Source organism: Nansenia antarctica, assembly GCF_963989245.1.
Source record: "Nansenia antarctica genome assembly, chromosome: 11".
Lineage (NCBI taxonomy): Eukaryota > Metazoa > Chordata > Actinopteri > Argentiniformes > Microstomatidae > Nansenia > Nansenia antarctica.
In genome coordinates this window covers 17,773,146-17,799,350 of record NC_137681.1, presented here as the reverse complement: position 1 = coordinate 17,799,350, position 26,205 = coordinate 17,773,146, and the positions used below count along the sequence as shown (strand labels likewise).

The window sequence follows — 26,205 nt, the reverse complement described above, 5'->3', positions numbered from 1 at the left end:
TGTGTTTTTGCAGGCATTTGTTCCCTCCACACGTGGAGGCTGGTGGAGGTAGAAATCGGAGGAAGAACTCATTGTTCTGCATGTAATGGAAAGAGGAATGGTGTTAAACACACGTTCCATGCATTATAATGAGCCCTTTTTCCGATGTATCCATCGACCAGCCCTTCACAGTAGTTGATTTCCCGTTGACACAGTAGAGAGCCCAAACAGATGGTTTGGTTTTTTAAATTTGTTTTTTTATAACCACAGACTATTTCATAACACCGCGCTTAGCGGAATGCCCCACACATTTAGTAAAAAAGGTGATGCTTCAACTTTCTATGATTAGTTCTGCACTGTGATGTCGTTTTTTTACCCTCTGCTGATACAGTAAGTGTTTCAGTGCTACTTGTACTGAGAAACTAAAAGAGAAACATTAAGAAGATGTTGTAAGACCAGTCAGAATGCCAAGTATTTCTAGGAGCTGCCAGTTCCTGTTTGCATGGGCTGTGTCTCAAGTAAAAAAAAAAGTAGTTCCCTAAATAGGTTGTCAATTGTTTATATAGTACTGCACTCTTGTGGAAGCATCTGCTCCTCCAATCCATTAAATACGTGTCATTGTCTTATAATTTCATTTTTAGGGAAAATAAAGGTAAAGAGACAAATTACAGATTACTGTAACAGATTACATCCAAATTCAGGAAAATAACTAGTATTAGGATTTATGAGAAGACATAAATCATGTTAATATGTAGTGTAAGTTAATTTGAGCATGTCAAAAACAAGTTCTGGCATCTTCATTCAGAATCTGCACAATGATACTATGTAACTTGTTCAACTCCTAATTCTTTCTCCCTAATTGATTTACAATTGCAGTCTGTGAATGCTCCATTTATGTCTGTAAAATGCTGCAAATAGGTTTTGAGCTGGCGCCAACTTAATGACGTAGACTGAAAGATGGTCCACTATTGCCATGCCTGTCTAACAAACTAACTGTGACCTAAGTGTGACATGTCTGGTTATCCCTTCAGTAAGCACCCAAAATCTTTTTAAGTCCATGAACTTGACTTGACCCCTGATCCAAAGACTTGCCTCATCAGCTGGCACGGCTTACCCCCCTCCCTTGCCAATAACATAAACTACTGATTCATTTTCTGTCAGTTTTCCTACTGTTTACCTCAACTTTCAGAGCGTGTAGTGTGTGCATAGGGGGTCAGGTGATGTTTTGTTATAGGGGCTGTTATTGTGTGAGCCTTTGGGATTGAAGCTATTCTTCTGAGAGTACAGTGGAGGCAAAAATCGGAGGATGGGCTCATTGCAAATGCAGAAATGGAATGACGAATGGTATCAAACACACCATCCCATGAATTACAATGAGCCCGTCCTCCGATTTCTTTTTTTTGTAATCAATTATTTATTACAAAACAGTACACATGAAAAACTCACATTATTACACCAAACAAAATAAGTGTCTGCACTGATTTTTTTTTCTTCCCCTTATCTTAACCCCCCCCCCCCACTATAAACACATGAGTAACCCCCCCCCATGGCGATAACATCCCTTCCACCCCCCCCCCCATAGTTCTTCATTACACTATATTTGGTAAATCATACAATCATAATAATACAACAATTACAGGTTAACTTCACATACAACACAGCCCACAAACATAGTCACTCCATCAACTCTTTTATCCTATGTATTGCAGAGGTCCATGTTTGAATTGTCCTTTCTTTAGCTCCATGTATTCTGGCTACTGTCCTCCGATGTCTAACTCTACCAGCCTCCACTGGGAGAGGTGCGTAGTTGCTAACAACACATGCTGCTGTTACCATGAGAGTAGAGAGAGAGAGCAGAGAGAGGAGAGAGAGGGAGAGAAAGTACAACAGAAAGAGAGAGACTACATGAGATGGAGCCTTGTGTGGCAAGCACCCATGTGGTGTGAATGGTGCTAAACAGTGAGCAGAGGATTCCAGAGAATGCCATTATAATACTGTACTGTATATGACTGTGCCCTGCAGTACCATGCTCTGATGAAGGATTCAGATAAGCTAATCTATAGGTGCCATTTGACTGGCAGCAGCCATAGTCCTGGCCTGAGGAGCTGACTGTGTTTTTGTGTTTGTACATGTGGGCCTTTGTATAGCTGCTAATTGGGCTAGAGATCGGGCTAGTGATTGGGCTAGAGGGACACAACGTGTTCAGAATGGACATTGATTCATATGCTCCTCCCATTGTGGATTACATCAATGCAGGTGTCAACAGTGTCACTTCCTACAAAGAGAAAATAAGTTTCCCCAACCAGAATCGTTGGATAAGCAGCGAGGTCTGCTTACTGCTGAAGGTGTAGATGGATTTCAAGACAGACTGATTAGTAAACTGGTTTGAAATGATGATGACAGTCGTTGGGTAAAATCGTGACCACTTATTATGTTTACATGTGTTTGTTTACACGTGAATCACCCTCTGTGTTTGTGAGCTAAATAGGCACACCTAGCAGACACACCTAGCAGACCTCCCATCTGCGATCATATCGGCACACCCTTTTTTCCTTGGTATTCCATGGCATTACCATATCATTGCTATGGGGATGCAAATGGTGTTGCACCCCAAGTGCCGGACCCGTCCTGTTTACTGACACCTTGTTTACTGACACTGTTTACTTTTGTTATAACTTGCCAGTGAGTGTTCTTCATTTGAGGTCTTTTGATATTTATGGTTGTAACCCCACCTGGTGGGTATTCCATCAACGTTGTTTAAGAAAAATCCAGGCTTATTTTGATCAATCCCGTGAGATTTATACAAAAATATATATTTTTAAAGCCTTCGAGACTGATCTGCCGCTATATTGTAATGCATGATCGGTGGATGGGCTCATTGTAATGCATGGAAGGGAATAAGGAATGGTATCAAAGACATATGGAATGGTATCAAAGACACACATAGATACAATAGGCTAAATGCTAACTACTTATGCCATGTTCCACCATTCACTCCCTTTGAGATCTGTGAACACTGCTGGGGAAGGGACTAGGAGCCTTAATGGAACCGGGCCATTGTTCTATCTTGGTTAAATGACAGTATAGGCTACTGGGCCTCAGTGATAATGGACACCTCTCACTCCTGAGACACCGCTCCATGTTGCTCGTCTGTGGTCCTTTTGAAGAGACAGTTATGAGGTGGCTTCATAGTTAAGGCAGTATATTTGCCATGGGGGAGATTAGATTACTAGGGGTCACTCTATTCATAATGGTGGAATAGAGGACGGACATACCATTGAAACCATGCCCGAGGAACCAATACTACCGCACTAGCTTTGGTCACGATTGCAGACCTTCAATATAACTAAAATGTCTACTTTTCACCCTCTCTCTTCCCCTCTCTCTTCCCCTCTCTCTTCCCTCTCTCTCTCTCTCTCTCTCTCTCTCTCTCTCTCTCTCTCTCTCTCTCTCTCTCTCTCTCTCTCTCTCTCTCTCTCTCTCTCTCCTTTTCGCTCTCCTCCTGGTTGTCTTTGGGAGGTCTCTTCTTTTCATTGCAGGTTTAGTTCAATATTAAAATCACAATTTAATGAGAAATAATTGTATTTTCCTTAGTCATTCTGCAAGGTGGCATTTTCCATCACAGTGTTCTGTGCTTGGGAGAATTGTATGCTTCAAGGCTACATGAATAAAAAGGAACCACCTACTCTGTAGTCAGTCAGAGTCTTTTTACTGGCAATCTAAGCTTTTCTTTGTGTAAATAGTTTTTTGAATGATGGTTATTTTAATGTTCTGTTGAGAGGTTGCTTGGGCCCTGAACAGACTGTTCTGTACTGTATGCTCTACCTTTGTTCAAGGAGGCTACTCCCCCGCCATAAGTGGTGTCTATCAATGTGCTGCTCTCTCCAATCTGCGGAAAACACTTCTCTCCCATCTCCGTCCGTCTTATTCACATACTGCAACGCTTTTTCAAATTGTTTACAATCTGTGATGAAAATGTAGTTATCATTCTGATATTTAAATACTCCACTTATATATTAGCCTCTGTATATATCATGTGTGTGTACATAATATGTATATATTATGGATCCTAATGGCCAGTGTTCGTGTGCTCGGCTTTGGGCTCTTATCAGCATATGTCTTAAGATAAACGTACGTTTGTTGTTGATTCACATTCTTTCTAGGTGACTAATGCGCTCAGTTTGGTTTTGGAATGCATCGTACCATGCTTTGCACTGACCTTGCATGCATAGAGAGAACAGGGCTGTTCAAGGTGACATAATATGTATTTGTATATTGCACATAAGGTAATATAATGTATTTAGATATTTTGATGTAGTATAGAATATTAATCTTTACATTCACAATCTTTACATTTAGCATGGCATGTCAGAAAGAATAAGGTTCTGAAACATGCTGGGTAGTTTTCAGAAGTGTGGTAGGGGACGAGGGCTGATGGATGCATGGAATGGAATGAGGAATGGTTTCAAACACATGTGTAGGTGTGACTTTGGTACTGTACTGTAGGTCGCCTCGGTTAGGGGAGGCTGGTGGAAGTAGAAATCGGAGGACGGGCTCATTGCAATACATGGGTACTGTGCAATAGGTCCTTTCAGGCAGGGGAGGCTAGTGGGTGTAGGGTTTAAGTCACACGTCGCCTACACCCTTCTCTCTACGCTTTGTTCCACCTGCCCATCCCTTCCTGTCAAGTTTCTATAGTATCATTCCATTCCATGCATTACAACGAGCCTGTCCCCCGATGCCTATCTCCACCAGCCTCCCTGTAGTTGAGTCTACTACAGAGAAGAATTCTCCCATCTCCCTCAGTTGAAAGAAACACCCTCTGGTTATCTTGCTAAAAATGGGCATGATGGATAACGTTTCATTTACTTTCACTAGGCAGCAATGTATAAATGTAAAGCTGTGGGCTGGGTAGTGAGGGAAACTTGAGAGGCAGGGATGGGCAGATGGAACAACGCGTAGAGAATGGTGTAGGCTTGTGACTTAAACCCTACACTCACCAGCCTCCCCCCGCCTGAAACCACCTATTGCACAGTACCCATGCATTGCATTGTTGCAACCGAGGAACCTATTGCGACCTATAGCGATCAAACAAGCATCTATTCTCCTGTTGATTCGCGCCGCTTTCCTCAGTGCTATTTGTGTAGGCGGCTGATTAAGATGACGTAAGGAGAACAGTAAGGTGAGAACAGTGAATCTAATAGTGGATAACCTACCTCTAACCTTGACGAACGATAACTTACTAACGAACTAACAACTTGTCCTTGCTTTTGCTTCCGTGGTTTGCTAATCAAGTAAAATCAAATCAAATGAAACTTTATTTATATAGCTCATTTCATACACAGAGGCAAAGGCCCTTGAAACCGAAAAAATGAATAAAAACAGAGAGAGAAAATGAAAAGACCATGAGACGAAACGTGAGGGAATGGGTTATCTAGTGGAGGTCAGAGGTTAGGACTGAGTGTGTTCAAGCGGCTAATCACGCTAGATAAACACTGAAGCTTGTCCCTACAGCCACCACAGCCCGTCCACACCTTACCTGGCTATGGGCCAAGCCAAATGCCGCGCTTTTGTGACACGTTGTCACACACAGCATAGTCATCATACATACAGCATAGTCATACAGCATAGTCACCATACATACAGCATAGTCACCATACATACAGCATAGTCACCATACATACAGCATAGTCACCATACATACAGCATAGTCATCATACATACAGCATAGTCACCATACATACAGCATAGTCATCATACATACAGCATAGTCATCACACATACAGCATAGTCATCATATACAGCATAGTCATCATACATATAGCATAGTCATCATACATACAGCATAGTCATCATACATACAGCATAGTCATCAACATCAGGTGAAGCAGATAGAAAGCGAATATTGTTAAAAGACTAAAAAGAAATAAGATTCATATTTTTTGGCGATTCTTTTGAAATACATTTCATTTATACACACAAACAGAAACAACATGCAAACATGATAAAAACTCTGGGGAAACACGCGTAAAAAAAAATACATTAATAAAATAAACGTGGCGCAGAACTGGTGGTAGAAAATACACAGCTACAGATTTTGTCTTGGTCCTGTGCGTGTGCTATGGCGCCTTTCATGCTTTGTGAAACACCATCCAGATTTGCAGAACAGTCTTGTACAGTATAGGCTAAATACTGGGAAGGTGTTCTTGTGAGTGCCAGCATATTCACACTCACACTTGCGCTGTGTTTATGAATTCTTTCTTCATCTTTCTCTCTGATGTGTACGATTAGTCATGCTAGGACCACATGTACAACACATGTATGCACTCAAAATGTCCGCTAAATGACATGTTATTAATACTCACATTCAGTTCACTCAGACTGTGACGCATATGGGGAAAGACACATAAATCATCTATTTAGTGAGAGCATCATCCACGTGGATCAGCTTCATTATGCTGGGTGGGAACTGGGAAGACGCACTTGGGAGGAACGGTGGAGGTAGAAATCGGTGGACAGGGCTCACTGTAATGGAACGGTCTCCCCTGGAAGAATCACTTGGGGGGAATGAATGAATGAATGAATGAATGAATGGACTTTATTGTCATTGCTACAGTACAGGTACCAAACAACGACATTTAGGAGGGGTGGCTCCCCTGGTGTTAGGAAAGGGAAGAAAAAGAAAAACACTTTTAGAAAAAAGAATCACAAGAAGGGAAGGAGCTGGTTTACATGAATAAAGGCTATGTACACAATCCACTGTACTATACTGTACAGATAGTCGACTAGGGTTGTCATATTGCACAATAGTATTTTTTTCACGTTATTTAAAGTGTCACAGTTTGCAGGCTTGAAATGTACATATTTGTGCCTCAGCACTACACCCGATTTTTTCAGTCCAGCAGCTGCCATCAATCCGTCCAGACGAACGAGTGGTTTAGACACTAGACCTGCTCAAGGTTCACTTAGGCCTAGCTAAGAGAAGGGATCTCCGGACGACAGATGACATTTTTGCTTAGAGTCGGCAGCAAATATTTATACAATTCGCCTTCGGTTTCAACCTGCCGCCCTCAAGACACGTCCGTGGTGTATACACCTCCTCCTCCTCCTCGTAGCGCTGAGATGACAGCAGAGGCACCTGGGATGGGTATAGGCCTGCTGCTCAGTAGAAACGGAAACAATGACGCACGACGACGCTCTCGTGTGACTTTGTGTCCGCGTCCATGTATAATGTACAGTAGAGTACAGTACGTCCTGTGCTCTCTCTCTCTCGACGCGGCTGACACACCCGTGTGTGCTGCCAATTTGCGTTTTGAGTCAGGACATGTGTACAGTACACACACACACACGCACACACGCATGCACGCACGGACGCACGCACACACACACACACACACACACACACACACACACACACACACACACACACACACACACACACACATTGTGCAGTGCTAATGGGAGTGGTGAGAGAGAGAGGAAACTCAGCAGCTGTGTTTATGTTGAAAGGTATCTGGGGGTGGTCTATTTTACACTATTTAATGGTGAGTGGAAGCAGGTTTTACCCTGGGGCCTCGGACTCAAAGTAGACACAAACAGTAAACAGTTAGAGTTACAGTAAATGCTGTATGTCTCTCCCTTTGGTCTTGTTAATATGGACGCCTGCTTTGTTTATTCATTGCAACAACCACCGTCGTTACTGTGTTACTGTGACTACAGTTCCCAGGCTGTCTGTAATTAACTCTAGACCTCACGACACTGGCATAGCTTCCCTCATAAGGCCTTCATCGCAGGGGACGCGGTTGGGCGTAGAAATGGGAGGACGGGCTCGTTGTAATGCATGGAATGGAATGGAAGGAGGAATGGTATCAAACACGTGTTCACCAGCCTCCACTGCTTCATTGACATCCTCTCACCACCATAACGAGCGCTGCCCTCGCAAGGTCACTGGTTCGATCCCCACCTCAGGAGGGAGCTGCATGTGAGCTGGTGACTGGAGGGTTGCTGGCATCATATCTAAGGTGTCCTACCACTGCTGTTGTGCCCTTGAGCAAGACACTTAACCCCTACTTCCTCCAGGGGTGCTGACTATGGCTGACCCTATGCCTAGAGCAAAAAATACATTTTGTTGTACTCTGTGCAATGACAAAAAGGTTGAATCTAATAGCAGATGTCAGTGGGGGGTTAGAACAACTGATGTCTGATGTCTAACATGATTTGGCATACAGTGTCTTAAAGTAATGCTGTTTACTCATGTCCAACTCCTCCGTAATTAGATGTTTGCAGAGGGAATGATAACAAGAACATATAACCCCTGGCAGGAATGAATGAGTGCTCATTGTACTTCATTAAGCTGCACTGTGGAGTAGATTGGTGCCAGACACTGCAGCAGCCTCCACTATTCTCATGTACACACACACACACACACACACACACACACACACACACACACACACACACACACTCACACACAATTGAGCTGGCTGTGTCTCCCTGACTGGGCTTTAATTGAGTTTACTATGATGTACAGTCGAAGTGACGGTGCCATGGTTCAGTAGTTATAATATATTAGTGCCCATGTCCTCCACCCCGGGAGGTCTTGTGATGGAAGCTAGGGTCCGGCAGTGTCCCCTGTCTCCCCTGTCCCCCCATGTTCCTGTTGTTTTTCATCTCAAATAATATATCAAATAATTCACGTCTATTGTTATTTGTATTTATGCTGGCAGCATCTTCAGTACAACAGTTGCAACTTGACTCTCCTCAGAAAAGGGCTTTGAGTGATATGAGATGGAATACGCTGACTGACTATACGAATAAATCAGTGTTCTTGTTTTGATAGCAGTTTTGATGCAAGTGTTTCATACAAGACACTCACTACACTACAGTAGAGTGAGTGCCTTGTGGGTATCGGTTCTTTCTACTGTTATCAAATGTGTCTTTGAGCCACTGTATCTCTTTTGATTGATATTTGGGGTAATGGAGAAACTCAATCCCTTGCCAGACACATGTACTGAACCTGGAGTTCACTCAGTTCCCTCTCTCTGCTCAACCGCACATGGAATTGTACAGACTGTTAATCCCACCTATTCAGACTAAGTACAGTAACATACTGCTCTAAGACGCTGTAATGTGTTAAACCATTGGAGGTTTATACTCACATGTATTGTGTAGGTGTTAAATCGACTGAGAATTGGGCCCATGGTCATGCCCTAAGGCGGTAGAACTCCATTGACTCACTGTCCCAGGGCTGTGACCATGACCGTGACCGTGACCTGACCTGACCTGACCACTGTGGTTACAGAGAAAGCTGCTCCTTACTACTGACTGCCAATGCTGCACAGTAACATTCCCAGCACCTCTCTCAAGAGTGGTACTGTCCAAGGAAGGTTGGTGGAAGGTAGGCTATACATCGCAGAACATCCTCCGAATACTGCCTCCTCTAGCCTCCCCTGATACGGTCTTACCCTGTACGTGTTGGAGTCTCAGTTTAATTGACCACGTCCATCGCGGTTGCCAGGTGCTTACTCTGGCATGTGTTGACATTGTCCTGAGGTCAACTCTCCGTGGCCAATGGACTTGGCTAACAGCCTTCCCCCTTTGACTAGAATTAGATATACTGTAACATACGATTAAACAGATCTACTTATAAGTAAGTAAGTAAATCAGGGTCTTGAGAAGTGGCCTTGATGAGGCCTGTGTTCAAATCCTCGCCAGGAAATGGATGATGTTGTACCTACACAGGACAGACCGACTCTGATACTAGATCTATGCCTGCGACGTCTAATCAGTCCAGCGGCTGGCGGAGGTAGAAATCGGAGGACGGGGCTCATCGTAATGAATGAATGAATGAATGAATGGACTTTATTGTCATTGCTACAGTACAGGTACCAAACAACGAAATTTAGGAGTGGTGGCTCCCCTGGTGTTAGGAAAGGGGAAAAAAAAACTTTTAGAAAAAGAAAAAAATCACAAGAAGGTAAGGAGCAGGTTTACATAAATAAAGGCTATGTACACAATCCACTGTACTATACTGCACAGATAGTCAACTAGGGTTGTCATATTGCACAATAGTATTTTTTCACGTTATTTAAAGTGTCACTAATGCACGGAATGGACTAAGGAATGGTATCGAAACACACCCTTCCTCCTTCCATTCCATGCAGATACCTCCACCAGCCTCCACAGACCCAGTCCCTCCCCTCATCTCACCCTGGCCTTTCTCTCCTGTCCTCCCGTCTTGTCTCTTGTCTGTGCAGGACACCAACCAGACCCTACGCCACAGCAGTCCAGACCTGCCCACATGTTTCCAGCTGTCTGTTCTGGCGTGGTTGCCCTGTGTGTACCTGTGGGCCGCCTGCCCTCTCTACATCTTCTACCTCCAGAGGAACAACAAAGGATACATCATGATGTCCATCTTAAACCGAGTGAAAACGGTGAGAGACTGTCTACCTGCTGTAGTTACTGCCTTATGGGTCACGCTGTGGACCAGGAGGAGGCTGGTGCGGAGGTAGACATCGTAGGACGGGCTCATTGCGATGCAGGGAACGGAACGAGGAACGCGCACATGTTTGATAGCATCCCTCATCCCGTTCTGTGCATTACAATGAGCCCGTCTTCCGATGTCTACCTCCACCAGCCTCCCCCTGGAGGAGTTAGCGCATCTTGTATCAGCTGCGGAACTACCATATCTGTGTCTAGTTGACTTTTTTTCCCTCTCTCTCTCCCTCTCTCCCTCTCCCCCTCTCTCACTCTCTACAGGTGTTAGGGTTGGCTTTGTGGATCGTGTGTTGGACAGATCTCTTCTACACGTTTCACGACAAGTCTCAACCACCCATCTACTTTGTCACTCCGCTGGTGGTCGGCATGACAATGGTAAGTAAAACAAACACAAACACAGTCCAATGTAAACAAAAGTCCTGCCGGATTCACGTTGCATCCTGTAAAAATAAATCAATCAATCAATTTCCAATGTAAACAAAAGTCTTACAGGATTCTCGTTGCATCCTGTAAAAAACCCTGTAAAAAAAAACTGGTGAATTTTGGGCTCTCTTCAGTATTTTGAATCACTCAGAAAATCACTTGTTTTCACTAGGCTGTAGTGTAGATTGTGTATTAATAGCGTGGATCCTCGTTAGCTGCAAAGAAAGCCTCTAAGTGTCCTTTGATGAGAACAGAAGACTGTGATTAGGGAGGCAGAGAGAGCAGCCCTGTCTGTGCTAATCTAAATCATGTTCTCTCCCCTTCCTCTCTCCCCCTCTCTCTCTCTCTCTCTCTCTTTCTCTCCAGCTGTTGGCCACATTTCTGATCCAGTTTGAGCGACTGCGAGGGGTCCAGTCGTCTGGGATCTTGTTCATCTTCTGGTTCCTGTCTGTGCTGTGTGCCATTGTACCATTCCGCTCCAAGATCCTGCAGGCCAACTCCCCAGATGTGGTGAGAAGCACAACAACCCTAACCCTAACACTACTACTCACAAACATACCTGTGTTAGTCTAGTCTCTCCTCCTCCTCCTCCTCCTCCTCCTCTCTTCTCTTCTTTTTTTTCTCTGCACACTCCCTTTCTTTTCCTCGTCTTCCTCTTCTGTCCTCCCCTCTCCTCTGCTCCCCCACCCCTCATCTATTTTTGCATCCTTTTTGCCTTCCTTCTTTTTTTCCTTCTTCCCCTCTCTTATCTACATCATTTTCTCCTCACGCCTCTCCCTCTCTCCAGACGTGTTTATCGTCCCTCCCCACCCCCCCACCCCCACCCCCACCCCACCCCCCGACTGAAGAGCTGGCGCCGCTGTAGATTGGTGTCTGTGTTGTGGAGTTTGGCTGAGGACATGGCTGTGCTGTGCTGTGCTGTGAGGAGAGTAGGGAAGGGAAGGGGAGAGGAGAGGAGAGGAGAGGAGAGGAGGGAAGAGGAGAGGAGAGGAGGGGAGAGGAGGGGAGGGTAGGGTAGGGGAATAGAGGTGTAGAGAGGTTGAAGGGGAATAGTAGGTCTGTTGTTCTAAGACCAGCAAGGCAGAGAGTTCCTCTTATTATCCTGATATTATACACTGTAATACACACACACACACACACACACACACACACACACACACACACACACACACACACACACACACACACACACATACACAGCAGGGACATAGTAGGTTCAGCCCAGGCCATGCAGCCTTGTGCTCCAACTATTTCTTTACATATTTGACATATTTATATATTACATTTATTCAGTGTTCAATTGGTTCTTTGTAGTGCCTATTCATTTGATGGTGTGTGTGTCATTTGATGACACATTTTCATTTTGAGAAGACATAACATGCAGTGTTTGCTTTTGCAAGAGATTTGTGTTTAGAGTTTAGGGTTTTGTGTGTGAGTTTTTGGATTGAAGAGTTAAGACAAAATGAGCTATGCTTTCAGAAAATGTGTTAAATCGATAGAGAAGCACTGTAGTGTAAGCGACAAGATGTTCTCTATACACAAATACAAAGGTTTGTTTTCTAGGATAAGTACTATCTATATGTGTGCACATGGCCTGGGCTGAACCTGGTATGTCCCTGCTGTGTGTGTGTGTGTGTGTGTGTGTGTGTGTGTGTGTGTGTGTGTGTGTGTGTCATGTCTGTTTCAGACAGAGGTCCCAGACAAGCTGCGTTTCACCACCTTCTACTTCTACTTCGCCCTGATTGGAGCAGAGCTCATCATGTGCTGCTTCAACGAGAAACCCCCCCTCTTCTCCAACGTGGTCACAGATCCTGTGAGTGATACCACATACCACATGCAAGTGTGTGAACGTGAGTGTGTGTGTGTGTGTACGTGTGTACGTGTGAGCGTGTGTACGTGTGTACGTGTGAGCGTGTGAGCGTGCGTGCGTGTGTGTGTGTGTGTGTTGCCTCTCCGGCCTCTTTTCTCACTCTCATTTCTTCACAGAACCCCTGCCCTGAAAAGACAGCCGGCTTTCTCTCCACCATAACCTTCTGGTGGTTCACCAGGTACAGAGGAATTCCCTGGGGGATGAATACTAGTCATTTGTCACATTGAGTGGAATGGGAGTTCAAGTGCGAACCTGTTTGGTGTGTGTGTGTGTGTGTGTGTGTGTGTGTGTGTGTGTGTGTGTGTGTGTGTGTGTGTGTGTGTGTTTGCACCTGCGTGTGTATGAGTGCAGGAATGGGCATGTGTGTGTATGAACGTGTGTGCATGTGTGGTGAGTCTCAGGTTTTCTATATGTCTCTATTAATGTTTTTTTTCTCTCTCCCTCTCTCTCTCTCTCTCTCTCTCTCTCTCACTCTCTCTCTCTCTCTCTCTCTCTCTCTCTCTCTCTCTCTCTCTCTCTCTCTCCCTCAGCATGGCAATTAAGGGCTATAAGAATCCTCTGGAAGCCAAAGATCTGTGGTCTCTGAACGTGAAGGACAGTTCAGAGGTCATTGTTCCCCAGCTGCTCAGAGAATGGGAGGGGGAGCAGGCCAAGGCCCAGAGGTATGGAGGGAGGGAGGGAGGTACAGAGGGAGAGAGGGTGGGAGGGAGAGAGGGAGGGAGGGATGTATGGAGGGAGGGAGGGAGAGAGGGTGGGAGGGAGGGAGGTATGGAGGGTGGGAGGGAGGGAGGTATGGAGGGAGAGAGAGAGGGAGATATGGAGGGAGGGAGGGGAGTTGATGGGTTGGTGGAGGGAGGGAGATACAATAGGTGTGTGGCAGGGAGGGAGGGAGGTATGGAGGGAGGGAGGGAAGTATGGAGGGAGGGAGGGAGGGAGGGGAGTTGATGGGTTGGTGGAGGGAGGGAGATACAGTAGGTGTGTGGCAGGGAGGGAGGGAGGGAGGGAGGGTGGGGGTAGGGAGGGAGGGAGGGAGGGAGGAAGGGAGGGGAGTTGATGGGTTGGTGGGAGGGAGAGAGATACAATAGGTGTGTGGCAGGGAGGGAGGGAGGGAGGGTGGGGGTAGGGAGGGAGGGAGGGAGGGAGGAAGGGAGGGTTGATGAATGGATTGGGTGTGTGAAAGATGGATCGATCAATAGATCATTGGAGGGGTAGAAGGACAGAGGGGTGGAGAAACGGATGATGACTGAGAGGTCACAATATTATTTGTAGATGTATCTAATACATTTACACTCACTGAGCACTTTATCAGGAACACCTGTACACCTTCTCATTCATTCAAGTAGTGTAATGGTGTGTGGAATGTTTTCTTGGAGTGTGCCACCATGGTAACGCACCACGTCACAAAGCTAAAGTCGTCTCAACCTGGTTTCATGAACATGACAATGAGTTCGGAGTTCTTCAGTGGTCTTCCCAGTCACCGGATCTGAATCCAATAGAACACCTTTGGGATGTGAGTTGTTGTGATTTTAAGCCCCATGACTGTTGGTTTGAAGTTCTGTACCCTTACTTCCATACACAAATATGGATGAATGCTGAGAGAAAGCTTGCTCAGGCTTTCGTGTAAGGTTATGTCCACAGTCCACAGCCTTAGTCAACATTGGGCTTGACATTTTAGCCTCTTCCAGTGCAGGTCATAGGTGACAGGGGAAGTTGTCTTAGTGGGTTCGGCTCTGGCAAAATCAAAGGCTGTATGAGTGTTGAATAGTAGAACGTAGTTGATAAGAAACGAAAAGGCAAACGTACAAACGGCAATTTCCACTGCTGTGACATTTTGAAAAAGACTGTTGGAACATGTTTTGGAGTTGTTCTGTCTATAGCATGCACTGTACTGTGTGATGGTTTGGACTCTCAAACCTGTTGATTTGGTGGTTTTACGTGCTGGAAGAGATCTCTCTTCTCTCACTCTCCCCTGCGGTTTCTCAGGTGTTTTACTAAACGGTTTCCATTCTGAGACCCATTGTTCTCCATGGCGTCTGCTTTAGCCAGGAACGATGCTTTAGATGTTCTAAGAGGCTGGTTAAAGCAGAGAGAGATCTGGTTACCAGGCGAATGACCACGGGCCCCATGCTTTAAAGAGACATTACTCTCACATCAGTGGAGGCTTGTGGAGGTAGAAATCGGAGGACGAGTTCATTGTAACGCTTGGAAACGGAACGAGGAACGGTATCAAACACACACCTTCGATTCCTTTGATACCGTTTCCTCGTTCCGTTCAGTGCGTTACAATGAGGCCGTCCTCCGATTTCTACCTCCACCAGCCTCCCCCTGGCTCTGGTTGAATTTCCCACAAAATGTCTTGTCTAAACACACTTCACACCAGCCTGGGAGTGTCTGGTGACCTATGACCTCCGTGATTGTTCAACGTGTTCTCTCTATTCTCCTCTTTGTGTTTCTACTCGTACTTCTTCCTGTCAGGTTTGGTGTGGGTTTCCTTCAGAAAACACAGCGTCTAGTGAAGCAATAATCACTGAGTCGTGTAAGCCTCTAATGAGCGGCCGGCGTCAGAAACCTGCTGGGGAGACTGAGGGATCTTCTCTGACAGTCCTTAACCCCAGTGCGTTGTGGTCTGTGACGAATCCTCCGTTGGATTCTGACACACCGTGGAGATTTTTGTTACCACATTGACGTCTTGAGTGTGAGAAAAATGTTGAGACCAGTCGGCAATTTGCTTGAAGTTTCAAGTAAAAGGGAAACTGACACCCGTTGAATGAAACGCTGCTTTGTTTTCTCAGGCTTCTCTGCGACTCACTCGCACGTTTTAATTATACAGTAACAACATTCCTTAGAACAATCAACTAACTGTCAACATCTTCATTAGTTCACTTTCTAGTCGTGCTAGTGCTGGGCGGTAATATAATCTGGGACGCACAGCAGCCCTTTAGTAACAAGTGAAGGACACTGCCTTAGTTGTTCGAAATGTCATTCAATTAACTTATTTGAACTTCTCTCTCCCTCTCCCCCTCTCCCCCCTCTTCCCTCCCCAGTGAGCAGGACCGTACCCCCCAGGCTCAGTACTCCAAGCCCGAGCCCACGGGAGAGTCCAACCACGTCGGGGGGGAAACCAGTCCCGAGGAGGCGGAGGTGTTGTTGTCCAAACAGAAGAAAGCTGCCAGGCAGCCGTCCTTCCTGCGCTCCCTCGTCAAAACGTTTGCACCCTACTTCCTGATCGGCTCTGCCTTCAAACTACTACAGGACCTCATCACCTTCGTCAACCCCCAGCTCCTCAGGTGAGGGAAGACAATGTCCACATTCACACTACAGAGCCCAACCAAGCTGAGCTGAACTAGGCTGGGCCTGGTTACGGATCCACCATCCACCTCAGTGTCTGAAATGACACACTACAGGGTGTATGGTTCGGGTCGGCCTTGTAGTGTGGTAACACCCCATACTGTGAATTCTAGTCATCACAGGGAAAATTGTTTGGAGAAAACAACTTTTACGTGGCCATCAGTGACAGGCTAGTATTGTTCCACTGCCGCTGGCTATTTCCTGTAACCTTTGCATGTTGTGTGGTCTGATACCCTTGGCCTCGCCATCAGCTGGCAATGGTTTTTATTTGTTTGCAATGCAAAGCCAATATGCAAATATATATATATATATATATATATATATATATATATATATATATATAAGAAGGCCTATGCATTTGAATGATGGGCGCTTTTCTGTGAAAATGTGAAACCAGTGTTGTATTTCCTTGAAATGAGACATTATTATAGATGGTTAGTTAGATATTAACCCTCCATAAACCACACAGAGATATCGAGGCCGGTGGAGGTAGGGTTAGGGTTACATTGAGCCCATCCTCCGATTTCTACCTCCACCGGCCTCCCCTGATAGAGACATCACGCCCCTCTGGGTTGTTCAACTGGTTATGGGGTGAACCAGGCTCTGACTGAAGGCCTGACCACCCGGCTTTTGCTCTTGTGTGTCTCCATGTTCAGTAGACTGCAATAATCCTGTGGATGTTAAGAATTCCGTATTATATTCCATATTTATTTATGTTTTTATCCTTTATTGAGCAGTTTAGCTGACAGGGACAGTATCAACATACTGTACATCAACATATCCGTTCACACAACCGTCTAAATGCGCCAGAGTTCACTGGACAGCTCATAACATTCTTATCTTATCATCTCTCTCTCATCTCTCCCTCTCATCTCTCTCTCATCTCTCCCTCTCATCTCTCTCTCATCTCTCCCTCTCATCTCTCCCTCTCATCTCTCCCTCTCATCTCTCTCTCATCTCTCCCTCTCATCTCTCTCTCATCTCTCCCTCTCATCTCTCCCTCTCATCTCTCCCTCTCATCTCTCTCTCTCTCTCTGCAGGATGTTGATCTCCTTCACTAAGCAGAGGGACGCCCCTGTTTGGTGGGGCTATGCCCTGGCCTTCCTCATGTTCTTCACGGCCTTCCTCCAGACGCTCATCCTCCACCAACACTTCCATTACTGCTTTGTGACTGGAATGAGACTACGCACCGCCATCATCGGAGCCATCTACAGGAAGGTACACACCCACACACACCCACACACACACACACACACACACACACACACACACACACACACACACACACACACACACACACACACACCCACACACACACAATCCAAATGACATGTCCAATATGGCCACTGGTCAGCCCTGCCACAGCATGTTGCTTTGAATGTCAATTCCAATTCTGTGTTTTTAACCCCCCCCCCCCACCCCACTACACACACACACACACACTCCTACCTCTCCAGTCTCTGGTGATCACAAACGCGGCCAAGCGTTCGTCGACGGTGGGGGAGATCGTGAACCTGATGTCTGTGGACGCCCAGAGGTTTATGGACCTCACCACCTTCCTCAACATGCTGTGGTCCGCCCCTCTGCAGATCATCCTGGCCCTCTACTTCCTCTGGCAGGTAGGTGGGCTGGGGGGAGGAATGGTATCCAGTGTTTCCCATACATAGATAGACAAGACTCTGGCGGGTCTTCTAACTAACCAAAAGTCTTTTTAGCGTAGTTTTTTCAGCGCTGCTCACGCTGTTGCGGGAAGTGTTCGAGCAGGTTCTCGGAAAGGCCCTCTCTCTGTGTGTTGATTGATTGTGCCTGGTTTCTGTGTATGGACTGAGTTCCTGCGGTGTGTTCTAGAACCTTGGTCCGTCCGTGCTGGCTGGGGTGGCGGTGATGGTCCTGCTGATACCGTTCAACGCTGCTATCGCCATGAAGACACGAGCTTATCAGGTACCTGCAGCCCAATGCATCTCCTCCAGTCTGCTAGGATATCAGTGTGTGTGTGTGTGTGTGTGTGTGTGTTTGTGTGTGTGTGTGTGTGTGTGTGAGAGAGAGAGAGAGAGAGAGAGAGAGAGAGAGAGAGAGAGAGAGAGAGAGAGAGAGAGAGAGAGAGAGAGAGAGAGAGAGAGAGAGCGTGTGTGTGTGTGTGTATGTGTGTGTGTGTGTGTGAGTGTAGGCACCAGGAGGATAGTGTGTGAGGCTGGCGCCGTACTCCAGGTCCCTGTAGAAAAAACACTTCTCAACAGTTCCTCTTTTCACACTGTGTCAAACTAAGGGAAAGCCCACAATAAAAGTGAAAATCAAGCACTTGAAGAAGATGTGCTAAAAAGTACTCTATGTGCTAGTCGCCTTGATATGTGCTTGTCTTGTTCTGAATTCATCAAATAAAGCTTTGAAAGCAGCGGAATTATTTTTTCTCTTGAAAACGGAAAAACAACAATAGATATGCTCTCTCAAGTAGGGCTCTTTTGAAATCTCTCTCCCTTTCTTCCCCCCCTCTGTCTCTCCCTCTCTTCTCTTTCTCTTCCTGTCTCTCTCTTTCTCTCTCTCTCTCTCTCTTTACCCCCCTTCTCTTTCTCTCTCTCTCTCTCTCTCTCTCTCTCTCTCTCTCTCTCTCTCTACATCGCTCCATTCCTCTCTCTTTCTCTCCACCTCGCTCAGGTGGAACAGATGCTGTATAAAGATGCTCGTATCAAGCTGATGAATGAGATTCTGAACGGGATCAAAGTTCTGAAGCTGTACGCCTGGGAGATCTCCTTCGAGGAGAAGGTTTCTGCCATCCGGCAGAAAGAGCTCAATGTTCTGCGGAAGACGGCCTACCTCGGGGCTGTCTCCACCATGGCCTGGACCAGCGCCCCGTTCTTAGTATGGACCACCCCGACAACACAACACACATCTTCCATTATTGTAGATAGAGCGGGAGGGAGGGAGGGAGGGAGGGAGAATAGTGATGTTAAAGGCAAACATGCCGCTGAGATAGAACAGGTTTAGTCGTTTATTGAGTGACAAGCATGTCATTTTCATTTAATTTTGACTTCACTCAGAAGATTACACACAGATCAGAGGAGGCTCGTGGACGTAGAAATTGGAGGACATGCTCATTCTAATGCATGGAATAGAATAAGAAATGGTTTTAAACATGTGTATTTGATACTAAACCTCACACCATTCCATGCATTACAATGAGCCTGTCCTCCTATTTCGACCTCCACCAGCCTCACCTGGCATAGCTACACTAAGATGTGATGAAGGTTACTATGTAATGAAATACTTGAAAGACTTGAAAGACTGCCAGCCAACTCGTGTAGATGGAGAGAACTGGAGAAGGTCATTGTGTTTCGAGAGAGTGGAGTGATTTCCATGTTGTGTGTGTGTGTGTGTGTGTGTGTGTGTGTGTGTGTGTGGGTGTGTTTATGTGTCTCTGTGTGTGTGTGTGGCCAGGAGGATTTTTATTTAGCTTTTGGTGAATTGTCTCATTCAGGTTGCCATGACAACGTTTGCCGTGTATGTGACAGTGGATAAGAACAATGTTTTGGATGCAGAGAAGGCCTTTGTGTCCCTGTCCCTCTTCAATATCCTGAGGTTTCCACTCATGATGCTGCCTATGGTCATCAGCAGTATGGTACAGGTAGGCTCCTCTCCTCTCCTCTCCTCTCCTCTCCTCTCCTCTCCTCTCTTCTCTTCTCTTCTCTTCTCTTCTCTTCTCTTCTCTTCTCTTCTCTTCTCTTCTCTTCTCTTCTCTTCTCTTCTCTTCTCTTCTCTTCTCTTCTCCTCTCCTTCCTCCCCTCCCCTCCCCTCTCTTTTCCTCTCCTCTCCTCTCCTCTCCTCTCCTCTCCTCTCCTCTCCTCTCCTCTCCTCCCTTCCACTCCCCTCTTTTCTCCCCCCCACCTCACTCAATAGGAGCTCCAGAGCTTTATGTAAACAATAACGAAGATCCTCCGATCTTGAATGTTGCACTCAAATTGCTCAGATTGTGTGTGTGTGTGTGTGTGTGTGTGTGTCTGTGTGTGTCTGTGTGTGTCTGTGGGTGGTGGGTGCCTGTGTTTACTCTTCATTGTATACATGCAGGCCAACGTCTCTCTGAAGCGTATCCATGCTTTCCTGAGTCATGATGAGCTGGACCCGGAGTTAGTAGACAGGAAGAACATAGCCGCAGGTAAATAAGGCTGCCGCCCCCCCCCGCCTCCTCCACACAGCGCCTCTGTATGAGTCATACGGGGGGTGGTCTCTGTTTCTGCCTAGTCATCGTGACATGGGCTGTTGCCATGGGCTGCCATACTGATTCTTTTGGGATGTTTGCCAGGTGTGTGTGACTGTGTGTGTGAATGTGTATGTGTGAGATTCTGCCTCACCATCTCTGCTATTCATTCATTGTTGTCGTTCTTGCCGTTTGTAAGTGTTGAGTGACATGGACAGGGGTTTGCGGGTGGATTAACAGCAGTGTTGAATCATCGCTCTCATTTCTTTTAACACTGAACTTGTTGAACTGAGTTGTGCTCCCGTTGAGTGACTTGTCGTACCAGTTTGGTATTTGCTTTGTCACTGTGTCACTTTGCTATGTCACTTTTGGAACAGACTTGGTTGGCATTGAGTTGTAAAGTGTTGTAGAGTAACTTATTGTACCAGTGTGGTATGGCTTGGTCACTGTTTACACTTCTTGTGACTGTTATGCCGCCATCGCCCCCCCCGACACACCACACACCTGGGCACGTAGTTATTTGTATTTATACAAATCTTGTGTTCTTTTGGTGGTGCGTGTGACCGTATGGGAAAGTCTATCTTCTATGTTATATCTCCCATCAAAAGTCACCAGCATTACAGTACATGCAACATTTTCTCTCACAACATTTTAGGCAGCACCCCCTCGCGAAATATACTTCCTACGTCCCTGCACACACACCCACACAACGATTATTGATATTATATGACGTTATTGCGGGTTGGCCTTGAGGTGAGGTTCAAACCTCTGGTGTGAGTCAGTGATTAGAGGGTTGCTGAAACCACAGCTATGCATGTCTGCATGTCTAATAACATGACTCAGAAAACACTGAATAAAGACTAAAATAAATGGCTAGTAAAATTGCCCAATTAGCTTCTTAAACATTTAGAAGCTACCAATGAGTGGCTTCTAAGTGTTCCCCATACCGAAGTGTAACCGTGCTCTTTGTCCTCTCTCTCTCTCTCTCAGATTGTTCCGTGAGCGTTGTGAATGGGAAGTTCACCTGGGGAAAAGATGATCCTCCTGCCCTGCACAAGTGAGTTTCCATGTTTCCCCTGTGCTACTTCAATGAAATGGTAGAAATCTGAGAAATCCCATCCTCCCAATTTCTACCACCACCTGGTATGTGGTTGTGTGGTCTATCCAACCACTGGTATGTGGTTGTGTTTTCACGCTCTGGGACAGACACACATTAGCTTGCTCGGTAAACAGGGTGTCGCAGTGCACATACGGTACACGTGGTGCATGGTCCTTGGGACAAAGAAAAGCATGAATTAGTCATGCCTCTCTCCTGCTGTCTCCGCAGTATCAACATGATGGTCCCCCAAGGTTCCCTGCTGGCTGTGGTGGGCCATGTGGGCTGTGGGAAGTCTTCCCTGGTGTCAGCTCTGCTGGGAGAGATGGAGAGGCTGGAGGGAGACATCTCCATAAAGGTACAGGGCACAGTGCTCACTAGACCCATTCAGGGGCTCACTTAAAGATTGATACTGTTATTTTCAAGTGTCCTTACCTGCCTCTTGGGAACGCTTCAGATGTTCAGGTGCTTTGTCCCTGTCCCTACAATCTCGAGGCAACTGGAGTTGTAATGGGCTCCCCCCCCCTCTCTCGTTCTCAACTCCCCCCCACCCCCCAACCTCTCACCTTCCCCTCTCCATTCCCTCCCGCTTTCGCTCTCAACCTCCCCCTTCTCCCCCCCCCCTCCTCAGGGCTCGGTAGCCTATGTGCCCCAGCAAGCCTGGATCCAGAACGCAACTCTGAGAGACAACATCCTGTTTGGGAAACCCTACAACGAGCAGAAGTACCGCTGCATCCTGGAGGCCTGCGCCCTGACCCCTGACCTGGAAGTGCTACCAGGAGGAGACCAGACAGAGATCGGGGAAAAGGTATACTTATAAGTGTCTCAATAGGCTTAAAGTGGCTCCAGTGGTCTTAACTCTCCTGCGCTGTGTCTGCACCGACTGATGTGAGCATTGGTGAGTGTTCAGGGCGTTATGGTGAATGAATGGCCTTCTAGCACAGCCAATGTATCAGTTCTCTGCTACTAGGAATTTGCTTTCATTTTCCAATTGTTTAGCATCAGTTCAAGTGAAGGAAAGATGGGGAGTTTCATCTCTGTCTGTCTGCCTACCTGTCTGTCTGTCTGCTTACCTGTCTGACTAACTGTCTGTCTGCCTGTCTGTCTGCATAACTGTCTGTCTGCATAACTGTCTGTCTGTCTGTCTACCTGTCTGTCTGCATAACTGTCTGTCTGTCTGCCTACCTGTCTGCATAACTGTCTGTCTGTCTGACTGCCTACCTGTCTGCCTAACTGTCTGTCTGTCTGTCTGTCTCTCTCCCAGGGCATCAACCTGTCAGGTGGCCAGAGACAGAGAGTGAGTCTGGCCAGGGGTCTGTACAGCGAGGCAGACGTCTATCTGCTGGATGACCCCCTGTCTGCAGTGGACGCACACGTGGGCAAACACATCTTCGACAACGTCATTGGACCAGAGGGGGCCATGCAGGGAAAGGTAAGCAGCTGTGTTGCTGTTCCGTTTGTATCAGGGGAGGCTGGTGGAGGTATACGTTAGAGGACGGGCTCATTTATGCATGAAATGGAATGAGAGGAATGGTATCCAACACAACTGTACCATCCTGGAAGTTGCTATAATTGAAGGATACATATATGGTTAATTTCAGGCATTCATTTCAGGTTACATTGGGGTTTGGTGTACTGGGGGTAAGGTTGGGGTGAGCAGCCTCTCAGATTTGTTAATGCCATAGCCCTACACACTCTTACTGAGGACATAGCTTTGCTAGTCATTATATTATAATAATAATAATAATAATAATAACAATAACAATAATAATAATAATAATAATAATAATAATGATAATAATTATAATATCCAAAGCAACTGACATTGCATTGAGTCCATACGTTGTTCAGTATATATGGTCCCAGAGGGAATTGAACCCCCAACCTAAGCGTTGTTAGTGCCACAAATGACTTTATGATGAAGTTTAATTTGATAAAATCTGAGGTATAGCACAAATAGTGTGCTGTTCAGGAACTGCTTGGTCTTGATGAGCGTTATCTACAATAGAGGAAGTTGTAATTCCTATTGTGGTTTTATGGCTTTACTTACCTCTCTGCTTCTTGTTGGTTTATCATGTTTATGACGTTGTACTGATAGCAAACTACTGGTGTTAGGTGTAAACTCGCCAGATCTTGAGTGAGCAAACCTTGAGGCATGTGTTGTGTAGATTCAGGTTATAACATGGATCGTCGTGGTCCTGTGATGAAATGTCTGTGATGTGTGTGTAATCACGACCGTGTGTGTACAAGGGCGTGCCCCTTTTGATGGGCACGATGTGCAATATAACAAATGCGATATCGGCGACGCAACGTTTCGTCATCTGACATGAGCGGTTCCTCTTTGGTTTCCCCCTCCAGACGCGCATCCTGGTGACACATGGCATCAGCTTCCTGCCCCAGGTGGACAACATCATGGTGATGGTGGAAGGCAGGGTGTCGGAGATGGGCTCCTACCAGGAGCTGCTCAAACAGAACGGAGCCTTCGCTGAGTTCCTCAGGAACTACTCCCTGGAGGACATCGTAGAGGAGGACGAGGCCACGGGTACGACATCAGGCCAGGGACGGTTATTTAAAGGCATTGATTACGGTCGACTGTTGGTACATAGAATGTACAACTGAAATTGGTCATCGCATATTCATTAGTAATTCCCCAGTCATTACTCGTTTGCTTATGAAAACATTGCGGAAAAAGTGCTGGCTTTCAGTCGGACCGCTGGAGGGGTGCTCAGTCAATGGAATATGAGGCATATATACAGAGAAAGAGGTTCTGGATGTCGTGCTTCGACGAAGGAGCTTGCCCCGAAATGCGTCAGCAAGGAAGACATCTTTGAAGAGATCAAGTTGCAGTCTAGATCCTCTTTTCTTTATATATTAATCCATTCAAACATGTTGAATCACATCATACAGCCTTTAATGCATATTGATGTTAAAGCGATACCGTACCCATAGTTACCATAGTAACGTTGTGACTTGTGTACTTCCCCTCACAGAAGATTTGATTGACAACGACGACGACGAAGAAGCATTCCCTGACGACACCCTTAGTAACCACACAGTCATGGTGGCTCCAGTGGTTGACGAAACAAAGAGACAGTTCATACGGTACTCATACCCCCTATATAACAGTTCATATGGTACTCATACCCCCTATATAACAGTTAATATGGTACTCATATCCCCTATATAACAGTTCATATGGTACTCATATCCCCTATATAACAGTTCATATGGTACTCATACCCCCTATATAACAGTTCATACGGTACACATATCCCAAAAAGCTCTATATATACTGTACATTGTATGTGATTGTCCTCGTCCGGTCCCCTGCAGGCAGATCAGTATCATCTCAGGAGACGCGGAGAACCCTAAGACCAGGTCTGTACGCAAGCGTCGCTGCAGTGAGAGGAAATTCACAGAGCCTCTGCCTGAGAAGAAAGTGGACAAACTCATCCAGGCAGAAACCGCTGAGACCGGCAGGGTGAGTGGTAGCAGAAGTACTGCAGTAATAATAATAATAATAATAAGTAGAATTACTGTCATCATAAGTAAGGATTACTGTCATCATGTTGTTAACGTCCTCCAGTCAAACAAAGTCATTGAGGTGGACAAATCAGTACCAACTACATTCTAGTAAGAATGCTATTATCTTGATACCCACATGGACTTGACCTTTGAGGTGCCTGAGACGTATCTGCCCCCTGCTGGTCAACATAGGAAGTCCCTCAGACCTCAGACCTCAAGGTGTTCCAGTGAGCCACACAAATCACACAGGACCCCTCTCACCCCCTCCACCAATCATTTCAGCCACTTCCATCAGGCCGCCGTTATAGAATTCCACTGGCACGGAAAAACACATTAAAAAATCATTCATTCCCACTGCAACCACCGCCCTGAACATTTTAAAATAGGAAGCACACTGTTTTTCTTTTAAACCACAAAATTTTAGCATTTTAGCTTTTTAAATCATAATACTGTTTTTCTTACTATTATTTTTAAATGACTAGATTTTTAAATAGGCACTACATTTTATAAACACTGTTATATCTGTCTGTTTGTATTGTATGTATGTGACCTATGTGTGTTTTTAATGTGGATAACGTATTCATGAACTGCACAAAGCCTGTCAAAGGAGAATTTCTGTCACTCTGTGACAGACAATAAAGCAATCTTGAATCTTGAATCTTGAATCTTGTATCCTAAATTAGCGCTGACCTCTAACCTGTCTCTCTCCCCCCCCCTCCCCCAGGTGAAGTTCAAGGTGTTCTGGGAGTATTGTAAAGCTGTGGGTCCGCTGCTGTCACTGTTCATCTGTTTCCTGTACGCCTGTCAGAACGCCGCCGCCATCGGCGCCAACGTTTGGTTGAGCGAGTGGACCAACGACAACACCAAGAACAACTCCAGGAACAACACTCAGAGCAACGTCAGCATGAGAGTGGGCGTGTACGCGGCACTGGGCATGACACAAGGTAAGAGGAGAAGCCCCCCCCCCCCTGAAATCACTTCAAGATAGGGATACCGCTAACACTTTCTATGAAGCTCATATGTATAACTCATTATATACATACTCATAATGCACTAGGATACAGTAATAATTCAGTATAAGAATAGTTTTAGACACGCATAACAATGTACTGTACAATTGTCTATTGACTATTATGTGTATGTATGTATGTATGTAATATGTATATATTACTATCTAACTATACTTAGCTGCTATTTAATGCTAACTGTTAATGCTAACTGTTGGGTGTCATGTCATGGTGGGATGTCATGACTTTGGTCTCTACAACATACTGTAGC

General features: G+C 45.9%; 1 protein-coding gene across 1 annotated transcript in view; it reads left to right on the top strand.

Moving 5' to 3' along the window:
- abcc3 (ATP-binding cassette, sub-family C (CFTR/MRP), member 3) overlaps window positions 1-26,205 on the top strand; it is a gene marked incomplete at both ends in the record, with an annotated part of 40,137 nt that overhangs the window by 5,786 nt on the left and 8,146 nt on the right. The window contains 21 exons of the mRNA XM_080541751.1: window positions 10,236-10,412; window positions 10,738-10,851; window positions 11,266-11,397; window positions 12,587-12,712; window positions 12,886-12,947; window positions 13,300-13,431; window positions 15,814-16,056; window positions 17,158-17,335; window positions 17,575-17,736; window positions 17,966-18,058; window positions 18,770-18,973; window positions 19,590-19,736; window positions 20,177-20,264; window positions 21,297-21,363; window positions 21,634-21,760; window positions 22,034-22,210; window positions 22,667-22,834; window positions 23,761-23,944; window positions 24,393-24,504; window positions 24,736-24,883; window positions 25,652-25,871. Coding sequence (XP_080397877.1) covers window positions 10,236-10,412; window positions 10,738-10,851; window positions 11,266-11,397; window positions 12,587-12,712; window positions 12,886-12,947; window positions 13,300-13,431; window positions 15,814-16,056; window positions 17,158-17,335; window positions 17,575-17,736; window positions 17,966-18,058; window positions 18,770-18,973; window positions 19,590-19,736; window positions 20,177-20,264; window positions 21,297-21,363; window positions 21,634-21,760; window positions 22,034-22,210; window positions 22,667-22,834; window positions 23,761-23,944; window positions 24,393-24,504; window positions 24,736-24,883; window positions 25,652-25,871 — 3,061 coding nt within the window. The remainder of the gene's footprint in view (window positions 1-10,235; window positions 10,413-10,737; window positions 10,852-11,265; window positions 11,398-12,586; window positions 12,713-12,885; window positions 12,948-13,299; window positions 13,432-15,813; window positions 16,057-17,157; window positions 17,336-17,574; window positions 17,737-17,965; window positions 18,059-18,769; window positions 18,974-19,589; window positions 19,737-20,176; window positions 20,265-21,296; window positions 21,364-21,633; window positions 21,761-22,033; window positions 22,211-22,666; window positions 22,835-23,760; window positions 23,945-24,392; window positions 24,505-24,735; window positions 24,884-25,651; window positions 25,872-26,205) is intronic.